A 25,084-nucleotide genomic window follows, 5' to 3' on the forward strand; every position below is an offset into this window, starting at 1 on the left:
AAGAAGAAAGAAAAAAAAACCACGGTTAGGTGGTATACAATTATGGACGGACTGCCGAGTGCCGACACAGAGGTAGCCACAGCCGTGAACTACCGTACTGTACTGTGTCTGCTGCTAATATAGACTGGTTGATAAAGAGATGTCGTAGTATGTATGTATAAAGAAGAAAGAAAAAAAAAAACCACGGTTAGGTGGTATACAATTATGGACGGACTGCCGAGTGCCGACACAGAGGTAGCTACAGCCGTGAACTACCGTACTGTGTCTGCTGCGACTGGATGATAAATAATGATATAAAAAATATATATATATCACTACTGCAGCCGGACAGGTATATATATTATATAATGACGGACCTGCTGGACACTGTCTGTCAGCAGAATGAGTTTTTTATAGAATAAAAAAAAAAACACCACACAAGTGAAGTCACACGACGAGTGTTTAACTTTTTCAGGCAATCACAATATAGTATACTACTAACTATACTGGTGGTCAGTGTGGTCAGGTCACTGGTCAGTCACACTGGCAGTGGCACTCCTGCAGCAAAAGTGTGCACTGTTTAATTAATTTTAATATAATATGTACTCCTGGCTCCTGCTATAACCTATAACTGGCACTGCAGTGCTCCCCAGTCTCCCCCACAATTATAAGCTGTGTGAGCTGAGCACAGTCAGATATATAATATATACATAGATGATGCAGCACACTGGGCTGAGCAGTGCACACAGATATGGTATGTGACTGTCTTGTACTCCTGGCTCCTGCTATAACCTATAACTGGCACTGCAGTGCTCCCCAGTCTCCCCCACAATTATAAGCTGTGTGAGCTGAGCACAGTCAGATATATAATATATACATAGATGATGCAGCACACTGGGCTGAGCAGTGCACACAGATATGGTATGTGACTGAGTCACTGTGTGTATCGTTTTTTTCAGGTAGAGAACGGATATATTAAATAAAACTGCACTGTCTGGTGGTCACTGTGGTCAGTCACTAGTAAACTCTGCACTCTCTTCTACAGTACTCCTAAGCTCCAGTAAATCAGGTCAATCTCTCTCTCTCTCTCTCTCCTAATCTAAATCACTGTACTCCCTAACAGCTGCTCCCCGTCCCCAATCCTCCCCACAATTATAACTAAGTCACTCAGTCTTTACTCTTTTCTACTATAACGGAGAGGACGCCAGCCACGTCCTCTCCCTATCAATCTCAATGCACGTGTGAAAATGGCGGCGACGCGCGGCTCCTTATATAGAATCCGAGTCTCGCGAGAATCCGACAGCGTCATGATGACGTTCGGGCGCGCTCGGGTTAACCGAGCAAGGCGGGAAGATCCGAGTCGCTCGGACCCGTGAAAAAAAACATGAAGTTCGTGCGGGTTCGGATTCAGAGAAACCGAACCCGCTCATCTCTACTCCAATTCACTCCAATTAAGCTATTGGAACATCACAAGGATGATTAGTGGAAACAAGATGCACCTGAGCTCAGTTTTGAGCTTCATGGCAAAGGCTGTGAATACTTATGTACATGTGATCTCTTAGTTTTTTATTTTTAATAAATTTGCAAAAATCTAAAAAAAACTTTTTTCACGTTGTCATTACGGGATATTGTGTGTAGAATTGTGAGGGGAAAAAATTAATTTATTCCAGTTTGGAATAAGGCTGAAACATAACAAAATGTGAAAAAAGTGAAGCGCTGTGAATACTTTCCGGATGCACTATATATATATATATATATATATATATATATAAAGAGTCACAAGTTGTTGGCACTCTCCAAATTCAACACTTGCTGGGGTGTCACTCAATGTTCATGAGACTAGGGGTATGCACCCTATTGGTCCCGTGAATGCATATAATCATGGAAGGAGTGCACTCACCAGACGATTCATGTAGTCAAGCAGGGTTTTAATGTAGCACAGACGGTGTGACTATGATGTCTGTGCTACATTAAAACCCTGCTTGACTACATGAATCGTCTGGTGAGTGCACTCCTTCCATGATTATATATATATATATATATATATATATATATATATATATATAGTGTTGGGTAGTCCGGCACTCCCTATATACTCTGGTTTATGCATTTATTTTAAATGCCTGGATACAACACTTTTTGCTAATACAAGACCCGGAGTGCCGCTGCTTTTTTGCATATATATATATATATATATATATATATATGCAGCAAAAGCAGCGGCACTCAGCAGACAAATGTAGATGAAGAAAATAGCGTTTATTTACATCCTACGGCGTTTCGGGGAACAAGCCCCGTCTTCAGGGACAGACGATATAAATATACAGACATGCACACAACATATATATACCTGTGAGAACAATTAGTCCTAAGACGGGATTCAACTCACCTGTCAGACGCCATCACCGCTGCCGCATGCAGCCGGGAGCCAGCGTGTCACGAGTCCCCGGGCATTGACGTCAGTGTGCTGCGCCGGACAGGGAGCCAATCACGTCCGTTACCATGCGGTTACTAAGCAACTGCAGGAAACATAAACAACAAAACTTGTGAAAATGATACATTGCATATTAACATAACGAAATCAATTACTACAAACGACTAACAATAAACAAAACCAAACAAGAAACGAATCAAAATATGATCCAAAAAAGATTAAAAAGAAGGAAACGATTATACCCTCTGATCATAGATCTGACTATCCAATAAAGGACCAAATAAACGATCATCATTATATTTCAGCCTATGATTACAATTACATATAAGACTGTTTCAATACTAACTAAAGGCCATAAACGTAACAGGAAAGGACAATGAGCACTGTGTGAATCTAAAGGTTACATCATGGGGCAACTAATCTATGGGTGCTAGCTTTGGGTAAAGATATCCTGTATTCATAAGAAACTTTGGAGACCCATAGTCTCGTTAAGACCCCGTGGTGACAGGGTATTAAGGAAAAAGATCCATCTGCTTTCTCGTTGCAGAAGGATCTTGTTCCTATCTCCACCCCGATGCGACAGGGGTACCTGATCTATTATCATGGCACGCATGCTGGCCACTGTATGCCTAGCTTGTACACAGTGACGAGCCACTGGCTGGTCACTGTTACCCTTCTCTAAGGCCAATTTGATGGCACTGCGGTGCAGTGCCATTCGTTCCCTAAATTGTCTCTGTGTTTTGCCTATATAGGCTAATCCACAGGGGCACTTTAACATATAAATTACATGGGTAGACAAGCAAGTTACTCTGTGTCTAATGGTAAATTTTTTACCCGTAATAGGGTGACAGAAAAAGGAACCCGTCATCAGAGTATTACAGGTGGAGCAACCTAAACAGCGGTAACAACCAAGTTTGGGACGCAAAAAGTGTGATTGTTCCGTTTTACTTAAAGGGAAAATGTCCAATTTAACGACTGTGTCTGCAATACTTTTACCCCTGGTGTAACTGGGAAGTAATTTAGAACCCATCAAGGCTGGCAAGGATTTATCAGTATTTATCATTGGCCACAGTTGTTTGGCCTTCCTTACCAGAGGGGTAGTAGCTGTCGTGTATTTGTTGACCCATGGAATTCTATTGATATCCGTAGTGTGACTACGTGATGGAGCGGTATTGTTCAATAGGGATTCCCGTGTCTGTTTAAGTGCTTTGATCTTATTAGCAAAAAGCTCTGCCTGTGGATAACCACGCTCTTCAAACTTGGTTATCATGTGGTCCATGGTTGTTTCAGTCTGTGTGGGATCTGAAATAATGCGTCTGGCTCGTAATAATTGTGAATATGGTAAACCCCTGCGTGTGGTCAGGGGGTGGAAACTAGCATGATGTAGCACTGAATTTCTGTCTGTGGGTTTAACATAAAGATTAGTTTGTAGAATACCGTCAACTAGAGAAATGGCCACATCTAGAAAATGTACAGTCTGGGATGAAATCTGATAAGTGAATTTAACAACATTATTAGAGGCATTATGGTCATCCAAAAGTTTAGATAGTGATACTGCTGACCCATTCCAAAAAATCAGAAGATCATCTATGTACCTCTTATAGAAGTACACAGATGATCCAAGTAGACTGTCAAACAGTAAGGTCTCCACCTTATACATATAAGCATTCGCGTACGATGGGGCCACTGGGGACCCCATCGCACAGCCGGTCAACTGTAAAAAAATTTTTCCATTAAATGTAAAATAATTACGTGTCAAAACCAAATTTAACAATTGTAGAAATACTTCAATTGGTGGACCCAAATACAAAGGATTGTTAGTAATTAACATCCGTACTGCCTCCACACCTGCTTCATGTGGGATGCAGGTGTAGAGGCTAGTTACATCTGCACTGCACAACTGCAGTTGATCAGAACAGGTATCCAGCCCATGTAAATGCTTCAATAAGGCTGTAGTGTCCCTTAAATAGGAAGGGACTGCCTGGACACATGGGTTGAGAAAGGCATCCAAAAAGATGGAAATAGGGTGATACAGGGATTTTCTAGCCGACACAATTGGTCGGCTTTAACAAGGATTTATGTACTTTTGGTACTGTATAGAATAAAGGTACGGTCGGGTACTGTACTGTCATAGCATTTACCTGTTCACTAGATAATGCTCCCGTACTAACTCCTTGTGCCAAAACCTTATCTAATTCTGTTTTGTATTGTGAGGTAGGGTCAAATGTTAAACATTTATATGTGGCAGTGTCCGACAATAATCGATTGCTCTCTGTCACATATACTGGTAAATCCTGTATAACTACAGATCCCCCTTTATCCGCTTCCCTGATTACCAGGTCAGACCTTGTAGATAAGTCCTTCAAGGCCACTCGTTCCTCTATTGAGAGGTTAGGATGATAGGTAGTATCAGAGGTCTGTTGATATGTTTGTTCTAACATCCTTGAGAATGTTCTGATAGACGGATTGTTCGTATTGGGGTCAAATCTGGATCTTGGTGCCACCTTTCTTAACTTTGATGGAATATTGGAATCATGCTTAGGCCCCTCTGCTGTTCCAAAGTGTTCTTTGAGTCGTAAAGTCCTGTTGAATTTATAGTTTTCCACCAATGAAGTAAAGTCATCTGGTCTAGTGGTGGGCACAAATGACAATCCACGTGATAATACTCTATGCTCAGTTGGAGTAAGTGGAGTAGAGGATAAGTTAATGACTAGATCCGTCAATGGCGTGGTGGTCGACGTGCGTTTGAGCCTTTTGTTCTGCCCCGACCGCCTCGTCCTCGTCCGGGGGCTGGGCGATGTCCCGACCGGGTAGCCACCCCTAAAGGGTATGTAGTAGTATTAGACGTAGAGGGGGTACTTGGTTGTTCAGCTTCACTCAATGATGTACTGGAGTCAGTTTGCTCAAACGGATGATTTCTTTGCCGATACCTCCTAAAGTGTGTCGGTCGCTGTTGGGTAGAATTAGTATTACTGAGCCAAGAGTAAACTCTTCTCTGTTGATAATCAGCTTGGACCTTTTGCAATTTTTCTTTCTTATATTTAATCAGGTTGCTCCTGTATTGCTCCATGTGCACCTGTAATTTGTCTAGCCAATTAGTGGTAGAATCAGCTGACAAAGTTGGCTTATGTGCACTCTCGAATGTGGTGAGTTGCTCTTTAATCTGTGTCAATTCGCGTGTCGATTCTTCTATGACGAGCAACATTAGATCCATGGAACATTTATTTAAAATTGCTACCCATCTTCTACAGAAGGGTATACTATACCGTCCTATCGTGGGGGTATTTTTTATCCTAAATCCCCTCGGTATTTGATTAGTACGGTAATAGTCCGATAGTGTGATACCGTGATAAGTAAAATCACACTCACGTTGTTTCATTTTGAGCCATTGACGGTATAGTTCTTCTGTAGTAGAAACTGGAGGGTCATCATCCAATTTTTGTTTAATAAGAATTGCCTGTGCCTCTGCATCAGAGTAGCTGTATCTTTCTTTGGCATCAAGCTGTGCCAGTTCCCAGGCTGCTTCAATGTCAGAATCTGGTGCTGACATGTTAGCCAAATCAAAGCTGAATATATTGGATAGTCAAATGTCTCTGATCAGAGGGACAAATCTCCTCACCCGTGCAGTGCAATCCAATAAAATCACTGTGGATAACTGTGATGACAAATCAAAGTTCCCTGGATATATATATGAAGAATAGTAAAACAAATATATCCCATTGGTGCCTTATCCAGGATTTTTAACATAGCTTTTGTGCCTGCATGGCAATGTGCTAGTTATCCTATATGGATAGCGGTGTGGGGATCGGCACTCACGAATAAGGGTGCTGGAATACTTGCTGCGGTGCCCTCTGTAATCCTCTGTGGGATCCAATATGATATGCAGCAAAAGCAGCGGCACTCAGCAGACAAATGTAGATGAAGAAAATAGCGTTTATTTACATCCTACGGCGTTTCGGGGAACAAGCCCCGTCTTCAGGGACAGACGATATAAATATACAGACATGCACACAACATATATATACCTGTGAGAACAATTAGTCCTAAGACGGGATTCAACTCACCTGTCAGACACCATCACCGCTGCCGCATGCAGCCGGGAGCCAGCGTGTCACGAGTCCCCGGGCATTGACGTCAGTGTGCTGCGCCGGACAGGGAGCCAATCACGTCCGTTACCATGCGGTTACTAAGCAACTGCAGGAAACATAACATTGTCCTTTCCTGTTACGTTTATGGCCTTTAGTTAGTATTGAAACAGTCTTATATGTAATTGTAATCATAGGCTGAAATATAATGATGATCGTTTATTTGGTCCTTTATTGGATAGTCAGATCTATGATCAGAGGGTATAATCGTTTCCTTCTTTTTAATCTTTTTTGGATCATATTTTGATTCGTTTCTTGTTTGGTTTTGTTTATTGTTAGTCGTTTGTAGTAATTGATTTCGTTATGTTAATATGCAATGTATCATTTTCACAAGTTTTGTTGTTTATGTTTCCTGCAGTTGCTTAGTAACCGCATGGTAACGGACGTGATTGGCTCCCTGTCCGGCGCAGCACACTGACGTCAATGCCCGGGGACTCGTGACACGCTGGCTCCCGGCTGCATGCGGCAGCGGTGATGGCGTCTGACAGGTGAGTTGAATCCCGTTTTAGGACTAATTGTTCTCACAGGTATATATATGTTGTGTGCATGTCTGTATATTTATATCGTCTGTCCCTGAAGACGGGGCTTGATCCCCGAAACGCCGTAGGATGTAAATAAACGCTATTTTCTTCATCTACATTTGTCTGCTGAGTGCCGCTGCTTTTGCTGCATATCATATTGGATCCCACAGAGGATTACAGAGGGCACCGCAGCAAGTATTCCAGCACCCTTATTCGTGAGTGCCGATCCCCACACCGCTATCTATATATATATATATATATATATATATATATATATATATATATATATCATACAAATTCAGCACTCATCTAATATTAACACTTCAAACTGTAATTCATCTGAATTCAGGGAATGTTAGTTCCAAAATATTGCAAATAGTTTGTTAAGCTGACCAGCCACTTCACGGCCTTCCCATTTGGTCAGTCCCTACACTGACTTACACAAATCTGAGCAATGCTCACAGGCATCTTTTGGATTTTAAATACACAGCATGCTTCTATCATGTGTTTAGGCCCTGTCCCACTCTTTTAAAGAGACAGGAACCACACCCAAGCATATCAGTCAAAACACCTGGAGAATTTCTTAACATTTAATTTACATATGGACAATAGGGGTGCAAGAAAGAGTGCGACCACAAAAATTTTATATAAACAATAGGCAAGAACCCACAGCACTCATACATCCGCGGTGCCAGTGGTATTGTGACCGCACTATTTAAATAAAAAAATCATACAAATTCAGCACTCACCTAATATTATTTAAATAGTGTGGTCACAATACCACTGGCACCGCGGATGTATGTGCTGTGGGTTCTTACCTATTGTTTATATATATATATATATATATATATAATGTGTGTGCATAAATATACATGTGTGCAATCATATGTTGTATGATATCAATATGCTTCTGATATTAATCCCAATGTTCTGTGGCCTCTGTATGGCAGATATTTAAAGGTCGCCACCATTAATTAAAACTGATGTAATGTCTTATATTAGCAGCTGGGTTTAAAAGCATCCACTTACACGTTCCTCATGCACGTCTGTATCTGCCACTCAGCCCATATGTGACTGTTATACAAACCTCTGCCTGCCTCACTAGCAGGTCCCTGTATACCTCCGTACAAGGGGGGTAATTCCAAGTTGATTGCAGCAGGAATTTTTTTAGCAGTTGGGCAAAACCATGTGCACTGCAGGTGGGGCAGATATAACATGTGCAGAAAGAGTTAGATTTGGGTGGGTTATTTTATTTCTGTGCTGGGTAAATACTGGCTGCTTTATTTTTACACTGCAAATTAGATTGCAGATTGAACACATCACACCCAAATCTAACTCTCTCTGCACATGTTATATCTGCCTCCCCTGCAGTGCACATGGTTTTGCCCAACTGCTAAAAAAATTCCTGCTGCGATCAACTTGGAATTACCCCCATGGAAGGATCGGGTTATATTGGGAGCAGCAGCTACACCCCATCTATGAGGAATCAGCACATTAAGGGGTCTATTTACTAAGCCTAGGGTGGAGATAAACTGGATGGAGTTAAATAATCCAGCCAATCAGCTCTTAACTGTCATTTTCAAACCGAGCCTGTGACATGGCAGTTAGGAGCTGATTGGCTGCTACTTTATCTCCATCCACTTTATCTCCATCCAAGGCTTTAGTAAATAGATCCCTTAGTCAATTAGGGCAGAAAGCGTTGAGTATGGGTAGGAAAGTGTCCATTCTCCTCCATATTTGAGGGGAGCTGTACCAAACCTTGGAGAGAGATAAAGTAGAGAAGTTGCCCAGAGACCCTCCAAATGTGCTCTTTATATTATATGTGTATATTATTAATCACAGGACACATAATAGTTTTTGGTAATAGTTCTTTGTACATGCCGTCTTTATTCAGTAGAATTTGGGAGGTTCCAGTTTATTCTGCGCTCTGGCCCTTATAGACTGGCAGGATGCAGGGGGTGTATAGGATTTCCCAGGCTGGGGGCCCTTGATGCTGACCTGTGTGTATAGGAATGACACTGTGCTGTCTGTACAGCTTGCTCCTGTGCGGCATAACAGCTGCTCTGATGGACAACGTAGGCGAGGCAGAGGTGTTCTTTGAAGACGCTACATGTGTGGACCCCAGCAGTGCACTGGCGTGGACCATGCTGGGTAAGTATGATCACTCCACGGCTCCTCACTGTCACTATTATAGAAGTATTCCCACCCCCTGTCCTTCCTGTCACTTACACGCAGGGGTAGCAGACATTATATAAGCTGAGCAACCATTAAAGACATGCTTTAGAGTCCGATAGAAGCTGTTTAGTACACGTTGCAAAACTTGTTGCTCTGAGGAAAACGTAAGACTAATCTAATTGTTTTATGCACTGGTGCATTCCTCACGCATGCTCAGTGCTAATATGAAGGCAGATTGGAGGGAGCGTCACTCAGTTGACAGTAGATTAAAGCTTACAAAATGTCCAAGTGACCCCTACTATAATAACATGCCTGATTTAGAGCAGACAATGATTATTGGCCTTACTTAGTGGTACACGCCGCGAAAATAGGTTTTAAGACTCCAGCTCCTTATAATGCATTTTCTATTCCCTATCATATGTAATGTGCACTTGTTATCTTCACACAACTGGCGCAGCTATCACCAGTGACATTACTAAAGCTCTACATGACCAATATTCATGCGCAATGTCCAACATTCATGAGTCATGACCAATATTCATGAGCGATGTCCAATATTCATAAGCCGTGGCCAATATTCGTGAGCCGTGGCCAGTATTCATGAGCGATGTTCAATATTCATAAGCCGTTGTTAATATTCATGAGCAATGTCCAATATTCATGAGCCATGGCCAATATTCATGAGCGATGGCCAATCTTAACGAGCCGTAGCCAGTATTCATGAGTCGTAGTCAATATTCATGAGCCATGACCAATATTCATGAGTGATGACCAGTCTTCACGAGCCATAGCCAGTATTCATGAGCCGTAGTCAATATTCATGAGCCATGGCCAATATTCATGAGCCATGGTCAATATTCATGAAGGCACTGGTTCCTAGTAAGCAGATAGGCTGCAGTCCCATGAATATTGACTCAAAACACAAAATGGCTGCCTCCAGTGTGTAGGTAACAGATGCTTTTTAAGAATAATTCTTTTATCACATGTTGTATTACTTCTTTCTGAGTGTTAATACATTGTTAGTTTTTAATTCACAGCATAATATATTATAGCACAGTGTTGCATCATTAAAATCACTTACACTAACTGCAGTAAAAATATCCGCTGCACAGAATCTATTGGCGATTCTATAAATATGAGTTATATTACTATGCTGAGTGAAGGGTAACCGGAGTTCCTTCTCTCTTTGGGGTAAATTTACTAAGGTGGGAGTTTTTGAGAACTGGAATAGCAACCAATCGGATTCTAGTTAACATTGATCTACTGTAGCTCCTTCTAGAAGATTATGGATAGACTTTGGTTGCTATGGGCAACATCACCAGTTCTAAAAAAAACCTCCCACCTTAGTAAAGTTTCCCCTATGTGTCCTACAGGTTTGTTGTATGAGATCTGGGGGAATGACATCCGGATGGAGATGGCGTTCTCTGAAGCTAGAAAACTCCACCAGGCTGAGCTGGCCACTGAGGGGTCTGCGGCTCGGTCCAACTCTTCGGACAGTGGGAGGACTGTGATTGGAGAAGCTGGGGAGAGAGGTAACAGGAGCACCGAGCCCCCTGGGTGTATTCGGCTACAGGGCTCCTGACTGGCACTTGGGACACTTTGGTGCTGTATGCTAGATGCCTCTTTTCAGAATATCGGGGGTCATTCCGAGTTGTTCGCTCGGTAAAAATCTTCGCATCGCAGCGATTTTCCGCTTAATGCGCAATGTCCGCACTGCGACTGCGCCAAGTAAATTTGCTATGCACTTAGGAATTTTACTCACGGCTTTTTCTTCGTTCTGGCGATCGTAATGTGATTGACAGGAAATGGGTGTTACTGGGCGGAAACAGGCCGTTTTATGGGCGTGTGGGAAAAAACGCTACCGTTTCCGGAAAAAACGCAGGAGTGGCCGGAGAAACGGAGGAGTGTCTGGGCGAACGCTGGGTGTGTTTGTGACGTCAAACCAGGAACGACAAGCAGTGAAATGATCGCAGATGCCGAGTAAGTCTGGAGCTACTCAGAAACTGCTACGAGGTGTGTAATCGCAATATTGCGAATACATCGTTCGCAATTTTAAGATGCTAAGATTCACTCCCAGTAGGCGGCGGCTTAGCATGAGCAAATCTGCTAAAATCCGCTTGCGAGCAACAACTCGGAATGACCCCCATCATTCTTACTGCACCAAATACACATAATAATCCAATATAATACAAGTCTGGTGCATGTACTCAGTCCACATATATAATACATCATCCCACACGAAACACGCCTTTAGCTTGGACTACTAACAAGTTCCTGGAACCTTTACTTCATTGGCGTTTGTATAATGGATGCAATGTGTGTGGTGCACACGGGTCCCTGAGTCCAGGGGGTAACCACACCACTAACATTGCACCCACATTTCTCTAACGTCCTAGTGGATGCTGGGGACTCCGTAAGGACCATGGGGAATAGACGGGCTCCGCAGGAGACTGGGCACTCTAAGAAAGATTTAGTACTACTGGTGTGCACTGGCTCCTCCCTCTATGCCCCTCCTCCAGACCTCAGTTAGAATCTGTGCCCGGCCAGAGCTGGGTGCTTTTAGTGGGCTCTCCTGAGCCTGCTAATAAGAAAGTATTTTAGTTAGGTTTTTTATTTTCAGAGAGATCTGCTGGCAACAGACTCTCTGCTACGTGGGACTGCGGGGAGAGAAGCAAACCTACTAACTGCGGCTAGGTTGCGCTTCTTAGGCTACTGGACACCATTAGCTCCAGAGGGATCGAACACAAGAACTTAACCATGGTCGTCCGTTCCCGGAGCCGGTCCGCCGTCCCCCTCGCAGAGCCAGAAGACAGAAGCCGGCGGGTTGAAGCAAGAAGACGTCAAAATCGGCGGCAGAAGACTGTCTTCATATGAGGTAGCGCACAGCACTGCAGCTGTGCGCCATTGCGCCCACACTAACCCACACACTCCGGTCACTGTAGGGTGCAGGGCGCAGGGGGGGGGGGGGGGCGCCCTGGGCAGCAATTGAGTACCTCCTGGCAAAAAGCAGCATATATACAGCTGGGCACTGTAATATGCATGAGCCCCCGCCATTAGTTTTGCACAAAATCGCGGGACAGAAGCCTGCCGCTAAGGGGGCAGGGCTTCTTCCTCAGCACTCACCAGCGCCATTTTCTCTCCACAGCTGAGAGGAAGCTCCCCAAGCTCTCCCCTGCAGTAGCACGATAGAAGAGGGTGAAAAAGAGAGGAGGGGCACATAAATTTGGCGTAAAAACAATATATACAGCAGCTACTGGGTTAACACTAAGTTACTGTGTGATTCCTGGGTCATATAGCGCTGGGGTGTGTGCTGGCATACTCTCTCTCTGTCTCTCCAAAGGGCCTTGTGGGGGAACTGTCTTCAAATAGAGCATCACCTGTGTGTGTGGTGTGTCGGTACATGTGTGTCGACATGTCTGAGGTAAAAGGCTCCCCTAAGGAGGAGATAGAGCAAATATGTGTGTGAGAGGGTGTCTCCGTCGACAACGCCGACACCTGTTTGGATATGTGTAAGTGCTAAGGTGAATTTATTGCACAACAGATTAGAGAACAGACAGGAAATCTACCCATGTCTGTCCCTATGGCGCAGAGACCTTCAGAGTCTCACAATGCTCACTATCCAAAATAATAAACACTGATATCGACACGGAGTCTGACTCCAGTGTCAACTACGATAATGCAAAGTTACAGCCAAAAGGGCAGAAAAGTATTAAATATATGATTATTGTAATAAAAGATGATTTGCATATCACTGATGACTCATTTGTCCCTGACACAAGGGTACACATGTTTAAGGGGAAGAAAGCTGAGGTAAATTTCCCTCCTCTCATGAGGAAAAAGAGCGGGAATCTCCAGACAAGAGACTGCAGCTTCCCACAAAGAATTCTCAGGCAGTATCCTTTCCCCACTAGGGCCAGGATGTGATGGGAATCTTCCCCTAGGGTGTCACGTTTGCCCAGAAGGTAGCACTAGCTATTCTCAGGAATCCTGCAGATAGCGTGCACATTCTGGTACACTACTCAGACTGGCGATTTTGTCGGCATGGGTTTATAGCGCTGGGGCGGCGTGGACAGGTACCTTATCAGCAGAAATTGAGACCCTAGTATGTGTATATATATATATATATATATATATATATATATATATATATATATATAGAGAGAGAGAGAGAGAGATATGTATATATATTAAAGATGCTGTCTTAAGAGATATATATAATCAAACATACCCAAAGAGACATGAGTATACTGGGTCCTAGAGTCAAAGCTATGTCGATTTTTGCTTGACGTGCCCTGTAGAATAATGCAATGGACAGATGATGCCAACTTAAGTGGCATATGGAAGGCTGAGGATTGTGTGGAGAAGGGTTCTCGGACCTGGTCTCCACGGCTATAGCTGGTAATTCGGATATTTTGCCTTATATTCCTGCACAGCCTAGGAAAGCACGTCATTATCAAATGCAGCTTGTCGAACAAAGAAACAAGAAAGTCCGAGATGCGTCCTTTCTTGCCAGAGGCGGGGCCAGAGGAAAGAAGCTGCACAACACAGCTAGTTCCCAGGAACAGAAGTCCTCCCCGGCCTCTATGAAAATCCACCGCATGTCGCTGGGGCTCCACAGACGGAGCTAGGCCCGGTGGGGGCACGCTTTCGTAAGATCTGCAACAAGTGGGTTCACTCCCTGATAGATCCCTGGGCAATAGATATTGTGTCTCAGGGATACAAGCTGGACTTTGAGAAGATGCCTCCTCACTGACGGCCCTGCCGGCTTCCCCCCACGAGAGGGAAACAGGGTTAACTGCAATTCACAAATTGTAGCTTCAACAGGTGGTGGTCAAGGTTCCCCTCCTTCGACAAGGAGGGGGTTTTTATTCGACCATGTGGTAGTCCCGAAACCAGACGGTTCGGTCAGACCCATATTGAATTTAAAATCCCTGAACATATACCTGAAAAGGATCAAGTTCAAGTTCAAGAAGAGCGGTCGTTACAAGCCTGAAAGGGGGAGATTTTATCGTGACTCGGGACATAAAGGATGCATACCTTCATGTCCCCATTTATCCACCTCATCAGGCGTACCTCAGAATTGCGGTACGGGATTGTCATTACCAATTTCAGACGTTGCCGTTTGGTCTCTCCACAGCCCCGAGAATATTCACCAAGGTAATGGCAGAAATGATGGTGCTCCTGCGGAAGCAAGGTGTCACTATTATCACGTACTTGGACGATCTCCTCATAAAAGCGAGATCAAGAGAGCAGTGGCTGAACAGCGTATCACTTTCTCTGGAAGTGTAACGGCAACACGGCTGGATTCTATATATTCCAAAGTCGCAGTTGGTTCCTACAGCTCATCTGCCTCTCCTAGGCATGATCCTTGACACAGACCAGAAAAGGGTTTATCTCCCGATAGAGAGAGCTCAGGAGCTCGTGACACTGGTCAGGAATCTATTAAAACCAAAACAGGTGTCAGTGCATCACTGCACTCGAGTCCTGGGAAGGATGGTGGCATCATACGAGGCCATTCCTTTCGGCAGGTTCCATGAGAGGACCTTCTAATGGGACTTGCTGGACAAAGTGGTCCGGATCACATCTTTAGATGCATCGGTTCATCACCCTATCCCCCGAGGCCGGGGTGTCTCTCCGGTGGTGGCTGCAGAGTACTCACCTTCTCGAAGGCCGCAGGTTCGGCACTCAGGACTGGGTCCTGGTGACCACGTATGCAAGCCTCCGAGGGGGGGGGGGAATAGTCACTCAGGGAAGAAGTTTCCAAGGGCTGTGGTCAAGTCACGAGACTTGCCTTCACATCAATATCCTGGAACTAAGGGCCATATACAACGCCCTAAGTCAAGCGGAGACCCTGCTTCGCAACCAATCGGTGCTGATCCAATCAAACAACATCACCGCAGTGGCTCATGTAAACCGCCAAGGCGGCACAAGGAGCAGGGTGGCGATGACGGAAGCCACCAGAATTCTTCGATGGGCGGAGAATCACGTACGAGCACTGTCAGCAGTGTTCATTCCGGGAGTGGTCAACTGGGAAGCAGACTTCCTCACAGGCACGACCTCCACCCGGGAGAGGGGGGACTTCATCAAGAAGTCTTCGCGCAGATTGTAGGTCGGTGGGAACTGCCACAGGTGGACATGATGGCATCCCGCCTCAACAAAAAGCTACAGAGGTATTGTGCCAGGTCAAGAGACTCTCAGGCGATAGCTGTAGACGCACTGGTGACACCGTGGATGTTCCAGTCGGTTTATGTGTTTCCTCCTCTTCTCTTACCCAAGGTGCTGAGAATCATAAGGAAAAGAGGAGTGAGAACAATACTCATTGTTCCGGATTGGCCAAGAAGGACTTGGTATCCAGAGCTGCAAGAAATGCTCACAGAGGACCCATGGCCTCTGCCTCTAGGGCAGGATCTGTTGCAGCAGGGACCTTGTATGTTCCAAGACTTACCGCAGCTGCGTTTGACGGCATGGCGGTTGAACGCCGGTCCTAGTAGAAAAAAGGGATTCCGGATGAGGTTATAGATAAAGGCTAGGAAGGACGTGACGGCTAAACATTATCACTGTATACGGCGAGAATATGTTGCTGGGTGTGAGGCCAGGAATGCCTCTACAGAGGAATTCCAGCTGGGCCGTTTCCTTCACTTCCTACAGTCGGGAGTGACTTTGGGCCTAGAATTGGGGTCCATTAAGGTCCAGATTTCGTCCCTATCCATTTTCTTTCATAAAAAACTAGCTTCTCTACCTGAAGTTCAGACGTTTGTAAAGGGAGTGCTGCATATTCAGCCCCCTTTTGTGCCACCAGTGGCACCTTGGGATCTTAACGTGGTGTTGAGTTTCCTGAAATCTCACTGGTTTGAGCCGCTTAAGACCGTGGAGTTAAAATATCTCACGTGGAAAGTGGTCATGCTATTGGCCTTAGCTTCGGCTAGGCGTGTGTCAGAATTGGCGGCTTTGTCATGTAAAAGCCCCTATCTGGTTTTCCATATGAACAGGGCAGAATTACGGACTCGTCCGCATTTTCTGCCAAAGGTGGTGTCATCTTTTCATTTGAACCAGCCTATTGTGGTGCCTGCGGCTACTCGTGACTTGGAGGATTCCAAGTTACTAGATGTAGTCAGGGTTTTGAAGATTTATGTAGCCAGAACGGCTGGAGTCAGGAAAACTGACTCGCTGTTTATCCTGTATGCATCCAACAAGCTGGGTGCTCCTGCTTCAAAGCAAACTATTGCTCGCTGGATCTGTAACACGATTCAGCAGGCTCATTCTGCGGCTGGCTTGCCGTCTCCAAAATCAGTAAAAGCCCATTCCACAAGGAAGGTGGGCTCTTCTTGGGCGGCTGCCCGAGGGGTCTCGGCATTACAGCTTTGCCGAGCAGCTACTTGGTCGGGTTCAAACACTTTTGCAAAGTTCTACAAGTTTGATACCCTGGCTGAGGAGGACCTTGTGTTTGCTCATTCGGTGCTGCAGAGTCATCCGCACTCTCCCACCCGTTTGGGAGCTTTGGTATAATCCCCATGGTCCTTACGGAGTCCCCAGCATCCACTAGGACGTTCGAGAAAATAAGATTTTACTCACCGGTAAATCTATTTCTCGTAGTCCGTAGTGGATGCTGGGCGCCCGTCCCAAGTGCGGACTTCTTCTGCAATACTTGTATATAGTTATTGCTTAAATAAGGGTTATGTTATGGTTGCATCAGGTTTGTCTGATGCTCTGTTGTTGTTCATACTGTTGACTGGGTATGTTATCACAAGTTATACGGTGTGATTGGTGTGGCTGGTATGAGTCTTACCCTGGATTCCAAAATCCTTTCCTTGTAATGTCAGCTCTTCCAGGCACAGTTTCCTTAACTGAGGTCTGGAGGAGGGACATAGAGGGAGGAGCCAGTGCACACCAGTAGTACTAAATCTTTCTTAGAGTGCCCAGTCTCCTGCGGAGCCCGTTTATTCCACATGGTCCTTACGGAGTCCCCAGCATCCACTACGGACTACGAGAAATAGATTTACCGGTGAGTAAAATCTTATTTTTATTACTTAACCATTCCGGAGTCCCGCATCGGAGTTCCAGCTGCAAAAAAAAAAAATGCAGGCAAAATGGCTGCCATGCATGCGCAGTAGGAAATTAGTCTCCGGAACATGGCGGATGCCATGTTTCCGGGGACTTGCGCATGCGCAGTAGACTTTGGCACAATGCCAGAGTCTACAGTGCTGTGAAGAGGAGGGGGTCCACCCGGAGTCACCACACGAGCCCCCTCCTAGCTGACTCATAGGGGGGAATTCACTTGTTTACTCTCGCCAGATCTCCCGCCTAAAGTGATGGGAGATCGTGGGGCAATACTCAATTTTCCCTCTTATCGCGCTGATCGCATCCACATAAAGTGGCAAACCCCGACTAAACTATTGGGCGTGATGCAAAAAGTCCTGTTTGGGCGCCCAAACAGATCACTTCTCACGCATTTCAGCTTGCCACCCCTGGGGGTAGTGAGCTGAAATTAAGTTCTCGCGCCCGTCGCCAGAAACATTTGAATAGCTGTCGGCAGGCACGTGCGGGGACCCGCGATAACCCCATAGACTGATTATGCTGTTGTAGAGAAGACATTCTGATATATTCTGTCATTGTTGGTGGTTGCAGCTTCCAAAGGAGGAACAGAAGTTACAGAGGGGAACCTGCCCTCAGCCCCCGGAGGCCAGTCTTCATCAGAAGATCTCTCCATAGCCACCCGCCACCCGGAGGAGAGTGCCTCACACATGGTGCCCAAGTCTCCTTCATCGATGGTCACCAAGAGCAAGGCTGGAGCTGACAAAGGTGGGGATCATAGTCCCTCAGGTGCCTTCTGCATGTCAGTGTTAATATAGTTCACAATTCTTGTGTCATTTCTTTTTGCACGGTAGGAAATTATTATACACCAGAGGTTCTCAAACGCGGTCCTCAAGGCTCCCCAGCGGTCCAGGTTTTAAGATTATCAATGCTTGGCCACAGGTGACATAATTAGCACCTCAGTCAATCTGACTTAACCATCTGTGCTGAGCCATGGATATAACTAAAACCTGGACCATTGAAGTGCTTTGAGGACCGCGTGTGACAGTGGAAACAAAGGGAAGAATAGCTGATAATATCGGTGTGTCCATAAATGTCATTGGCCAGTCAGAATTTATGCTGAGGATCTATAAAATAATAAGAAGTTAGGAACATTCAATTAGGATAGTATGTCCCAAACTCGGTCCTCAAGGATCCCCAACAGTTCACGTTTCCCAGGTCATCCAGCTGGAGCACAGGTGTAGTCATTACTCATTGACACATTTCAAGCAGGTGCACAGGTGTACTCATTACTCACCAACACATTTGCCAAGTCACCCAGTAGGTACACAGGTGTACTCATTTCTCACTGACACATTTCCCAGGTCACCCAGCAGGTGCACAGGTGTACTCATTACTCACGGACACATTTGCAATAAATAGTGGAAAACTGCTCTAATCAAGCTGGTAACAATCCCCAGGTGCTGCGGGAGGGGGTTACTCTAGACAAGAAATACAAAAGGGATTTTTCCACGCACTCTGCTGGCTGTTAGTAAGAAGAACTATATACACTATGTAATAATAAAAAATTTAGAGCTCTTCGTTACATATGTTTTGCAAAAGATATGATAAGCCTCCAGGCCACTTCACGGCTGCTCTATTACTGGAGGTCCCTAACTAAGCATAAGTCCAGGGCTTGGACCCCACAAAGTCGTCTCAGGCCCGACCACCCTAGGGCAGCACACCATTAAAATACTAAAGTGTTAATATGTGTTAAGAAAGAAGCAGAAGCTATGGGTTAGAAAGTGCTACAAAAATAAGGGTGTTAATAAAATACTCAAAAGAGTAATATTAGTGAAAAAATAGGAGTGTTACATAAGTGCTAAATAAATAATATGGCGTGCTACCCCAAGGTGGCCCAGATCACCTAGCAGGCACACAGGTGTAGTCATTTCTCACTGACACATTTCCCAGGTCACCCTGCAGGTGCCCAGATGTAGTTATTACTCACTGACACATTTCCCAGGGCACTCTGCAGGTGCACAGGTGTACTCATTACTCACTGACACATTTCCCAGGTCACCTAGCAGGCACACAGGTGTAGTCATTACTCACTGACACATTTCCCAGGTCGTATATAGAAGTACTAAAGGTGGAAAATCTTATGCGCAAAACACAATGGGGCAGCCTAGTCTAGTGGATTCAAACAAAGAGTGTCCCTCCAGTACACTCGAAAGATTTGTGGAAAAAATATGTGCTTGTGAACCCACTTAACACAGCGCCCTCCTTCAAAGAAATATATACAGCCACTGTATGATATATAATTATCAAGCAGGTTTACATTCCTTGTATGAACATCGATCTTTTCTCCACTTTATCGCTCGGATTTCACCGGCTCAGCATATGCAAAGAGAGAAATAGATTCTCATGTGTAGAAAATGTTGATTTAATTAAACATGCAAAGACATACAAAACAGGATAAAATCCCCACTGATTTTTCCATATAAGTGTCCCCAGAGGACTCGACAATTACCGAAAGTCGTGGAGAACTGATGCAAAAACAGTTCTCAAACAGATGTTATTAAATTCCCACAGATTGCCACCCGAGTAGGCAATCCTTCAGGTCAAATCTTAAGGTACTGTCAATATGCTCTCTGGACAACTCCGGAATCAGGGGGTCCGCAACACCATGTAGCCAACGCGTTTCCCAGGTCACCCAGCAGATGCACAGGTGCAGTCATTAGTCACTGACTCATTTCCTAGGTCACCGAGCAGGAGCACAGGTATACTCATTACTCACTGGCACATTCCCAGGTCACCCAGCAGGAGCACAGTTGTACTAATTACTCACTGACACATTTCCCAGGTCACCCAGCAAATGCACAGGTGCAGTCATAAGTCACTGACACATTTCCCAGGTCACCGAGCAGGAGCACAGGTGTACTCATTACTCACTGACACATTTCCCAGATCACCTAGCAGGCACACAGGTGTAGTCATTACTCACTGACACATTTCCCAGATCACCTAGCAGGCACACAGGTGTAGTCATTACTCACTGACACATTTCCCAGGTCACCCTGCAGGTGCACAGGTGTAGTCATTACTCACTGACACATTTCCCAGGTCACCGAGGAAGATGCACAGGTGCAGTCATTACTCACTGACACATTTCCCAGGTCACCCAGCAGATGCACAGGTGCATTCATTAGTCACTGACTCATTTCCCAGGTCACCGAGCAGGAGCACAGGTGTACTCATTACTCACTGGCGCATTTCCCGGATCACCCAGCAGGAGCACAGGTGTAGTCATTACTCACTGACACATTTCCCAGGTCACCCAGGAAGATGCACAGGTGCAGTCATTACTCACTGACACATTTCCCAGGTCACCTAGCAGATGCACATAGGTGTAATCAGTACTCACTGACAGATTTCCTGGATCACCCAGCAGGTGCACAGGTACATTACTCACTAACACATTTTAAAAGATCCACAGGTGGAGCTAATTATTATTTACTTGTAAATTTGTCGAGGAGACCTGGAAAACATGAACTGTTGGGGGTCCATGAGGGCCGAGTTTGGGAACCACTGATTTAGTATAACATCAGACTCCACGGCATGAACAGACTGGTAATGCCTTGCGTTTACGTCTGCAGGTAACGGCGCTAGCGAAGATCCTCCACCCAATGTCAGCAGCATCTTCATGGAAGCTGCGAAATTCCTGGCACAGGTCAATGCCACCCAGGTTGGTGTTAAATAAAAAAGTGCATTAAATCCCAGTCTCACCCACACATTGCTGACAAGTCCATCCATCTTTTTTTGGGGGGGTTTAGTTTGTCCAGAAAGCGCTGTCACACGAGCTCTTGTGTCCAGAGGGAGGACCCAGCTGCAGCTACCACCTGATGTGCGCTCAGATGCACCTGCTGAGGAAAGAGTATGATGCGGCCAATGAGAATCTGCAGCGGGCATCGGAGATAGATCACCAGGTACGCCTGTGTTACTAGCATCAGTATTGTTCCTTATGTGTAATGTTCTGCAGCGGGCATCGGAGATAGATCACCAGGTACGCCTGTATTACTAGCATCAGTATTGTTCCTTATGTGTAATGTTCTGCAGCGGGCATCGGAGATAGATCACCAGGTACGCCTGTATTACTATCATCAGTATTGTTCCTTATGTGTAATGTTCTGCAGCGGGCATCGGAGATAGATCACCAGGTACGCCTGTATTACTAGCATCAGTATTGTTCCTTATGTGTAATGTTCTGCAGCGGGCATCGGAGATAGATCACCAGGTACGCCTGTATTACTAGCATCAGTATTGTTCCTTATGTGTAATGTTCTGCAGCGGGCATCGGAGATAGATCACCAGGTACGCCTGTATTACTAGCATCAGTATTGTTCCTTATGTGTAATGTTCTGCAGCGGGCATCGGAGATAGATCACCAGGTACGCCTGTATTACTAGCATCAGTATTGTTCCTTATGTGTAATGTTCTGCAGCGGGCATCGGAGATAGATCACCAGGTACGCCTGTATTACTAGCATCAGTATTGTTCCTTATGTGTAATGTTCTGCAGCGGGCATCGGAGATAGATCACCAGGTACGCCTGTGTTACTAGCATCAGTATTGTTCCTTATGTGTAATGTTCTGCAGCGGGCATCGGAGATAGATCACCAGGTACGCCTGTATTACTAGCATCAGTATTGTTCCTTATGTGTAATGTTCTGCAGCGGGCATCGGAGATAGATCACCAGGTACGCCTGTGTTACTAGCATCAGTATTGTGCTTTATGTGTAATGTTCTGCAGCGGGCATCGGAGATAGATCACCAGGTACGCCTGTGTTACTAGCATCAGTATTGTTCCTTATGTGTAATGTTCTGCAGCGGGCATCGGAGATAGATCACCAGGTACGCCTGTATTACTAGCATCAGTATTGTTCCTTATGTGTAATGTTCTGCAGCGGGCATCGGAGATAGATCACCAGGTACGCCTGTATTACTAGCATCAGTATTGTTCCTTATGTGTAATGTTCTGCAGCGGGCATCGGAGATAGATCACCAGGTACGCCTGTGTTACTAGCATCAGTATTGTTCCTTATGTGTAATGTTCTGCAGCGGGCATCGGAGATAGATCACCAGGTACGCCTGTGTTACTAGCATCAGTATTGTTCCTTATGTGTAATGTTCTGCAGCGGGCATCGGAGATAGATCACCAGGTACGCCTGTATTACTAGCATCAGTATTGTTCCTTATGTGTAATGTTCTGCAGCGGGCATCGGAGATAGATCACCAGGTACGCCTGTGTTACTAGCATCAGTATTGTTCCTTATGTGTAATGTTCTGCAGCGGGCATCGGAGATAGATCACCAGGTACGCCTGTATTACTAGCATCAGTATTGTTCCTTATGTGTAATGTTCTGCAGCGGGCATCGGAGATAGATCACCAGGTACGCCTGTGTTACTAGCATCAGTATTGTTCCTTATGTGTAATGTTCTGCAGCGGGCATCGGAGATAGATCACCAGGTACGCCTGTGTTACTAGCATCAGTATTGTTCCTTATGTGTAATGTTCTGCAGCGGGCATCGGAGATAGATCACCAGGTACGCCTGTGTTACTAGCATCAGTATTGTTCCTTATGTGTAATGTTCTGCAGCGGGCATCGGAGATAGATCACCAGGTACGCCTGTATTACTAGCATCAGTATTGTTCCTTATGTGTAATGTTCTGCAGCGGGCATCGGAGATAGATCACCAGGTACGCCTGTGTTACTAGCATCAGTATTGTTCCTTATGTGTAATGTTCTGCAGCGGGCATCGGAGATAGATCACCAGGTACGCCTGTATTACTAGCATCAGTATTGTTCCTTATGTGTAATGTTCTGCAGCGGGCATCGGAGATAGATCACCAGGTACGCCTGTATTACTAGCATCAGTATTGTTCCTTATGTGTAATGTTCTGCAGCGGGCATCGGAGATAGATCACCAGGTACGCCTGTGTTACTAGCATCAGTATTGTTCCTTATGTGTAATGTTCTGCAGCGGGCATCGGAGATAGATCACCAGGTACGCCTGTGTTACTAGCATCAGTATTGTTCCTTATGTGTAATGTTCTGCAGCGGGCATCGGAGATAGATCACCAGTTACGCCTGTATTACTAGCATCAGTATTGTTCCTTATGTGTAATGTTCTGCAGCGGGCATCGGAGATAGATCACCAGGTACGCCTGTGTTACTAGCATCAGTATTGTTCCTTATGTGTAATGTTCTGCAGCGGGCATCGGAGATAGATCACCAGGTACGCCTGTATTACTAGCATCAGTATTGTTCCTTATGTGTAATGTTCTGCAGCGGGCATCGGAGATAGATCACCAGGTACGCCTGTGTTACTAGCATCAGTATTGTTCCTTATGTGTAATGTTCTGCAGCGGGCATCGGAGATAGATCACCAGGTACGCCTGTGTTACTAGCATCAGTATTGTTCCTTATGTGTAATGTTCTGCAGCGGGCATCGGAGATAGATCACCAGGTACGCCTGTGTTACTAGCATCAGTATTGTTCCTTATGTGTAATGTTCTGCAGCGGGCATCGGAGATAGATCACCAGGTATGCCTGTATTACTAGCATCAGTATTGTTCCTTATGTGTAATGTTCTGCAGCGGGCATCGGAGATAGATCACCAGGTACGCCTGTGTTACTAGCATCAGTATTGTTCCTTATGTGTAATGTTCTGCAGCGGGCATCGGAGATAGATCACCAGGTACGCCTGTATTACTAGCATCAGTATTGTTCCTTATGTGTAATGTTCTGCAGCGGGCATCGGAGATAGATCACCAGGTACGCCTGTATTACTAGCATCAGTATTGTTCCTTATGTGTAATGTTCTGCAGCGGGCATCGGAGATAGATCACCAGGTACGCCTGTGTTACTAGCATCAGTATTGTGCTTTAGGCCTAATTCAGAGGTGATTGCTGTAACGGCAGAGATCACACTCTGAAGCCTTTTGTGGAGTGCGCTCGCGCACCCAGTTAGATGCGAAAGCAGCAGGAAGGGGCATGCCAACGGACCGCTGTTAAGGGGGGGGGGTGCGGTCCGGACAACGCAGGCATGTCCGTACCGTTGCTGGGGCGAGCCACAGCGGCTGCATCACGTCACGCAGCCGCTGCAACCCAAGACATGGTGGGTAGCTAGACTGCGCAGGCAAGGAGCTACTCGTGGGTGTTAAAGAATTGCCGCCGTGCGATGCTTTCGCACATGTGTTGGGGGAGGCTTGACATGCGGGGTGCACTAGCCCTGAGCTGGGCGTCCCCCCGCATGTCAGAGTTTTTTATAGTAGATGTGCCAATTTTAGCACATCTACAATCAGCTCTGAATCGGGCCCTACAGTATATGTATAATATGCTGCAGGGGGCAATTAAGTAGACACATACACATACAGAAACCACACAAGAGGATGGGATGACATTTAAATGCGATAGGCTTTCAGCAATCTGTCAGCTGCTTGTAAATGTTTAAGCTGCAAATTGTGACATGGGTTTAAAACCTCCAGATCATGTTAATGTATTGGTTTATTTCACTTCAACCCCCGTGTAACTTTTACTAACTGTATGTATAGGCTTGTATGATGTATCTGATTTCCTTTGTGATTTCAGCCATTTCTTTGTATCATCAGGGTTTGTGCTGAACGTCTGTAAGGTGCTCCTGCATACGGGCATTTAATCTGTCCATTGTCTATGTCTACTGTTCTGTGCAGCTTGTACAGAAGAACAATAAGGGATCATTAGATTAGCCCCTATGTAGTACAGTCTAGAAGCGCTCA

At 45.4% G+C, this 25,084-nt stretch overlaps 1 protein-coding gene across 2 annotated transcripts in view; it reads left to right on the plus strand.

The window, feature by feature from the left end:
- Positions 1-25,084, plus strand: part of CFAP70 (cilia and flagella associated protein 70) — a 149,060-nt gene that overhangs the window by 106,170 nt on the left and 17,806 nt on the right. For both annotated transcript variants that reach the window (XM_063935053.1, XM_063935054.1), the window contains 5 exons: positions 9,115-9,230; positions 10,628-10,786; positions 17,880-18,053; positions 20,924-21,012; positions 21,101-21,253. In XM_063935053.1, the coding sequence (XP_063791123.1) occupies positions 9,115-9,230; positions 10,628-10,786; positions 17,880-18,053; positions 20,924-21,012; positions 21,101-21,253 (691 nt within the window). The remainder of the gene's footprint in view (positions 1-9,114; positions 9,231-10,627; positions 10,787-17,879; positions 18,054-20,923; positions 21,013-21,100; positions 21,254-25,084) is intronic.

This window comes from Pseudophryne corroboree, chromosome 7 (genome assembly GCF_028390025.1).
Source record: "Pseudophryne corroboree isolate aPseCor3 chromosome 7, aPseCor3.hap2, whole genome shotgun sequence".
Classification (NCBI taxonomy): Eukaryota; Metazoa; Chordata; class Amphibia; order Anura; family Myobatrachidae; genus Pseudophryne; species Pseudophryne corroboree.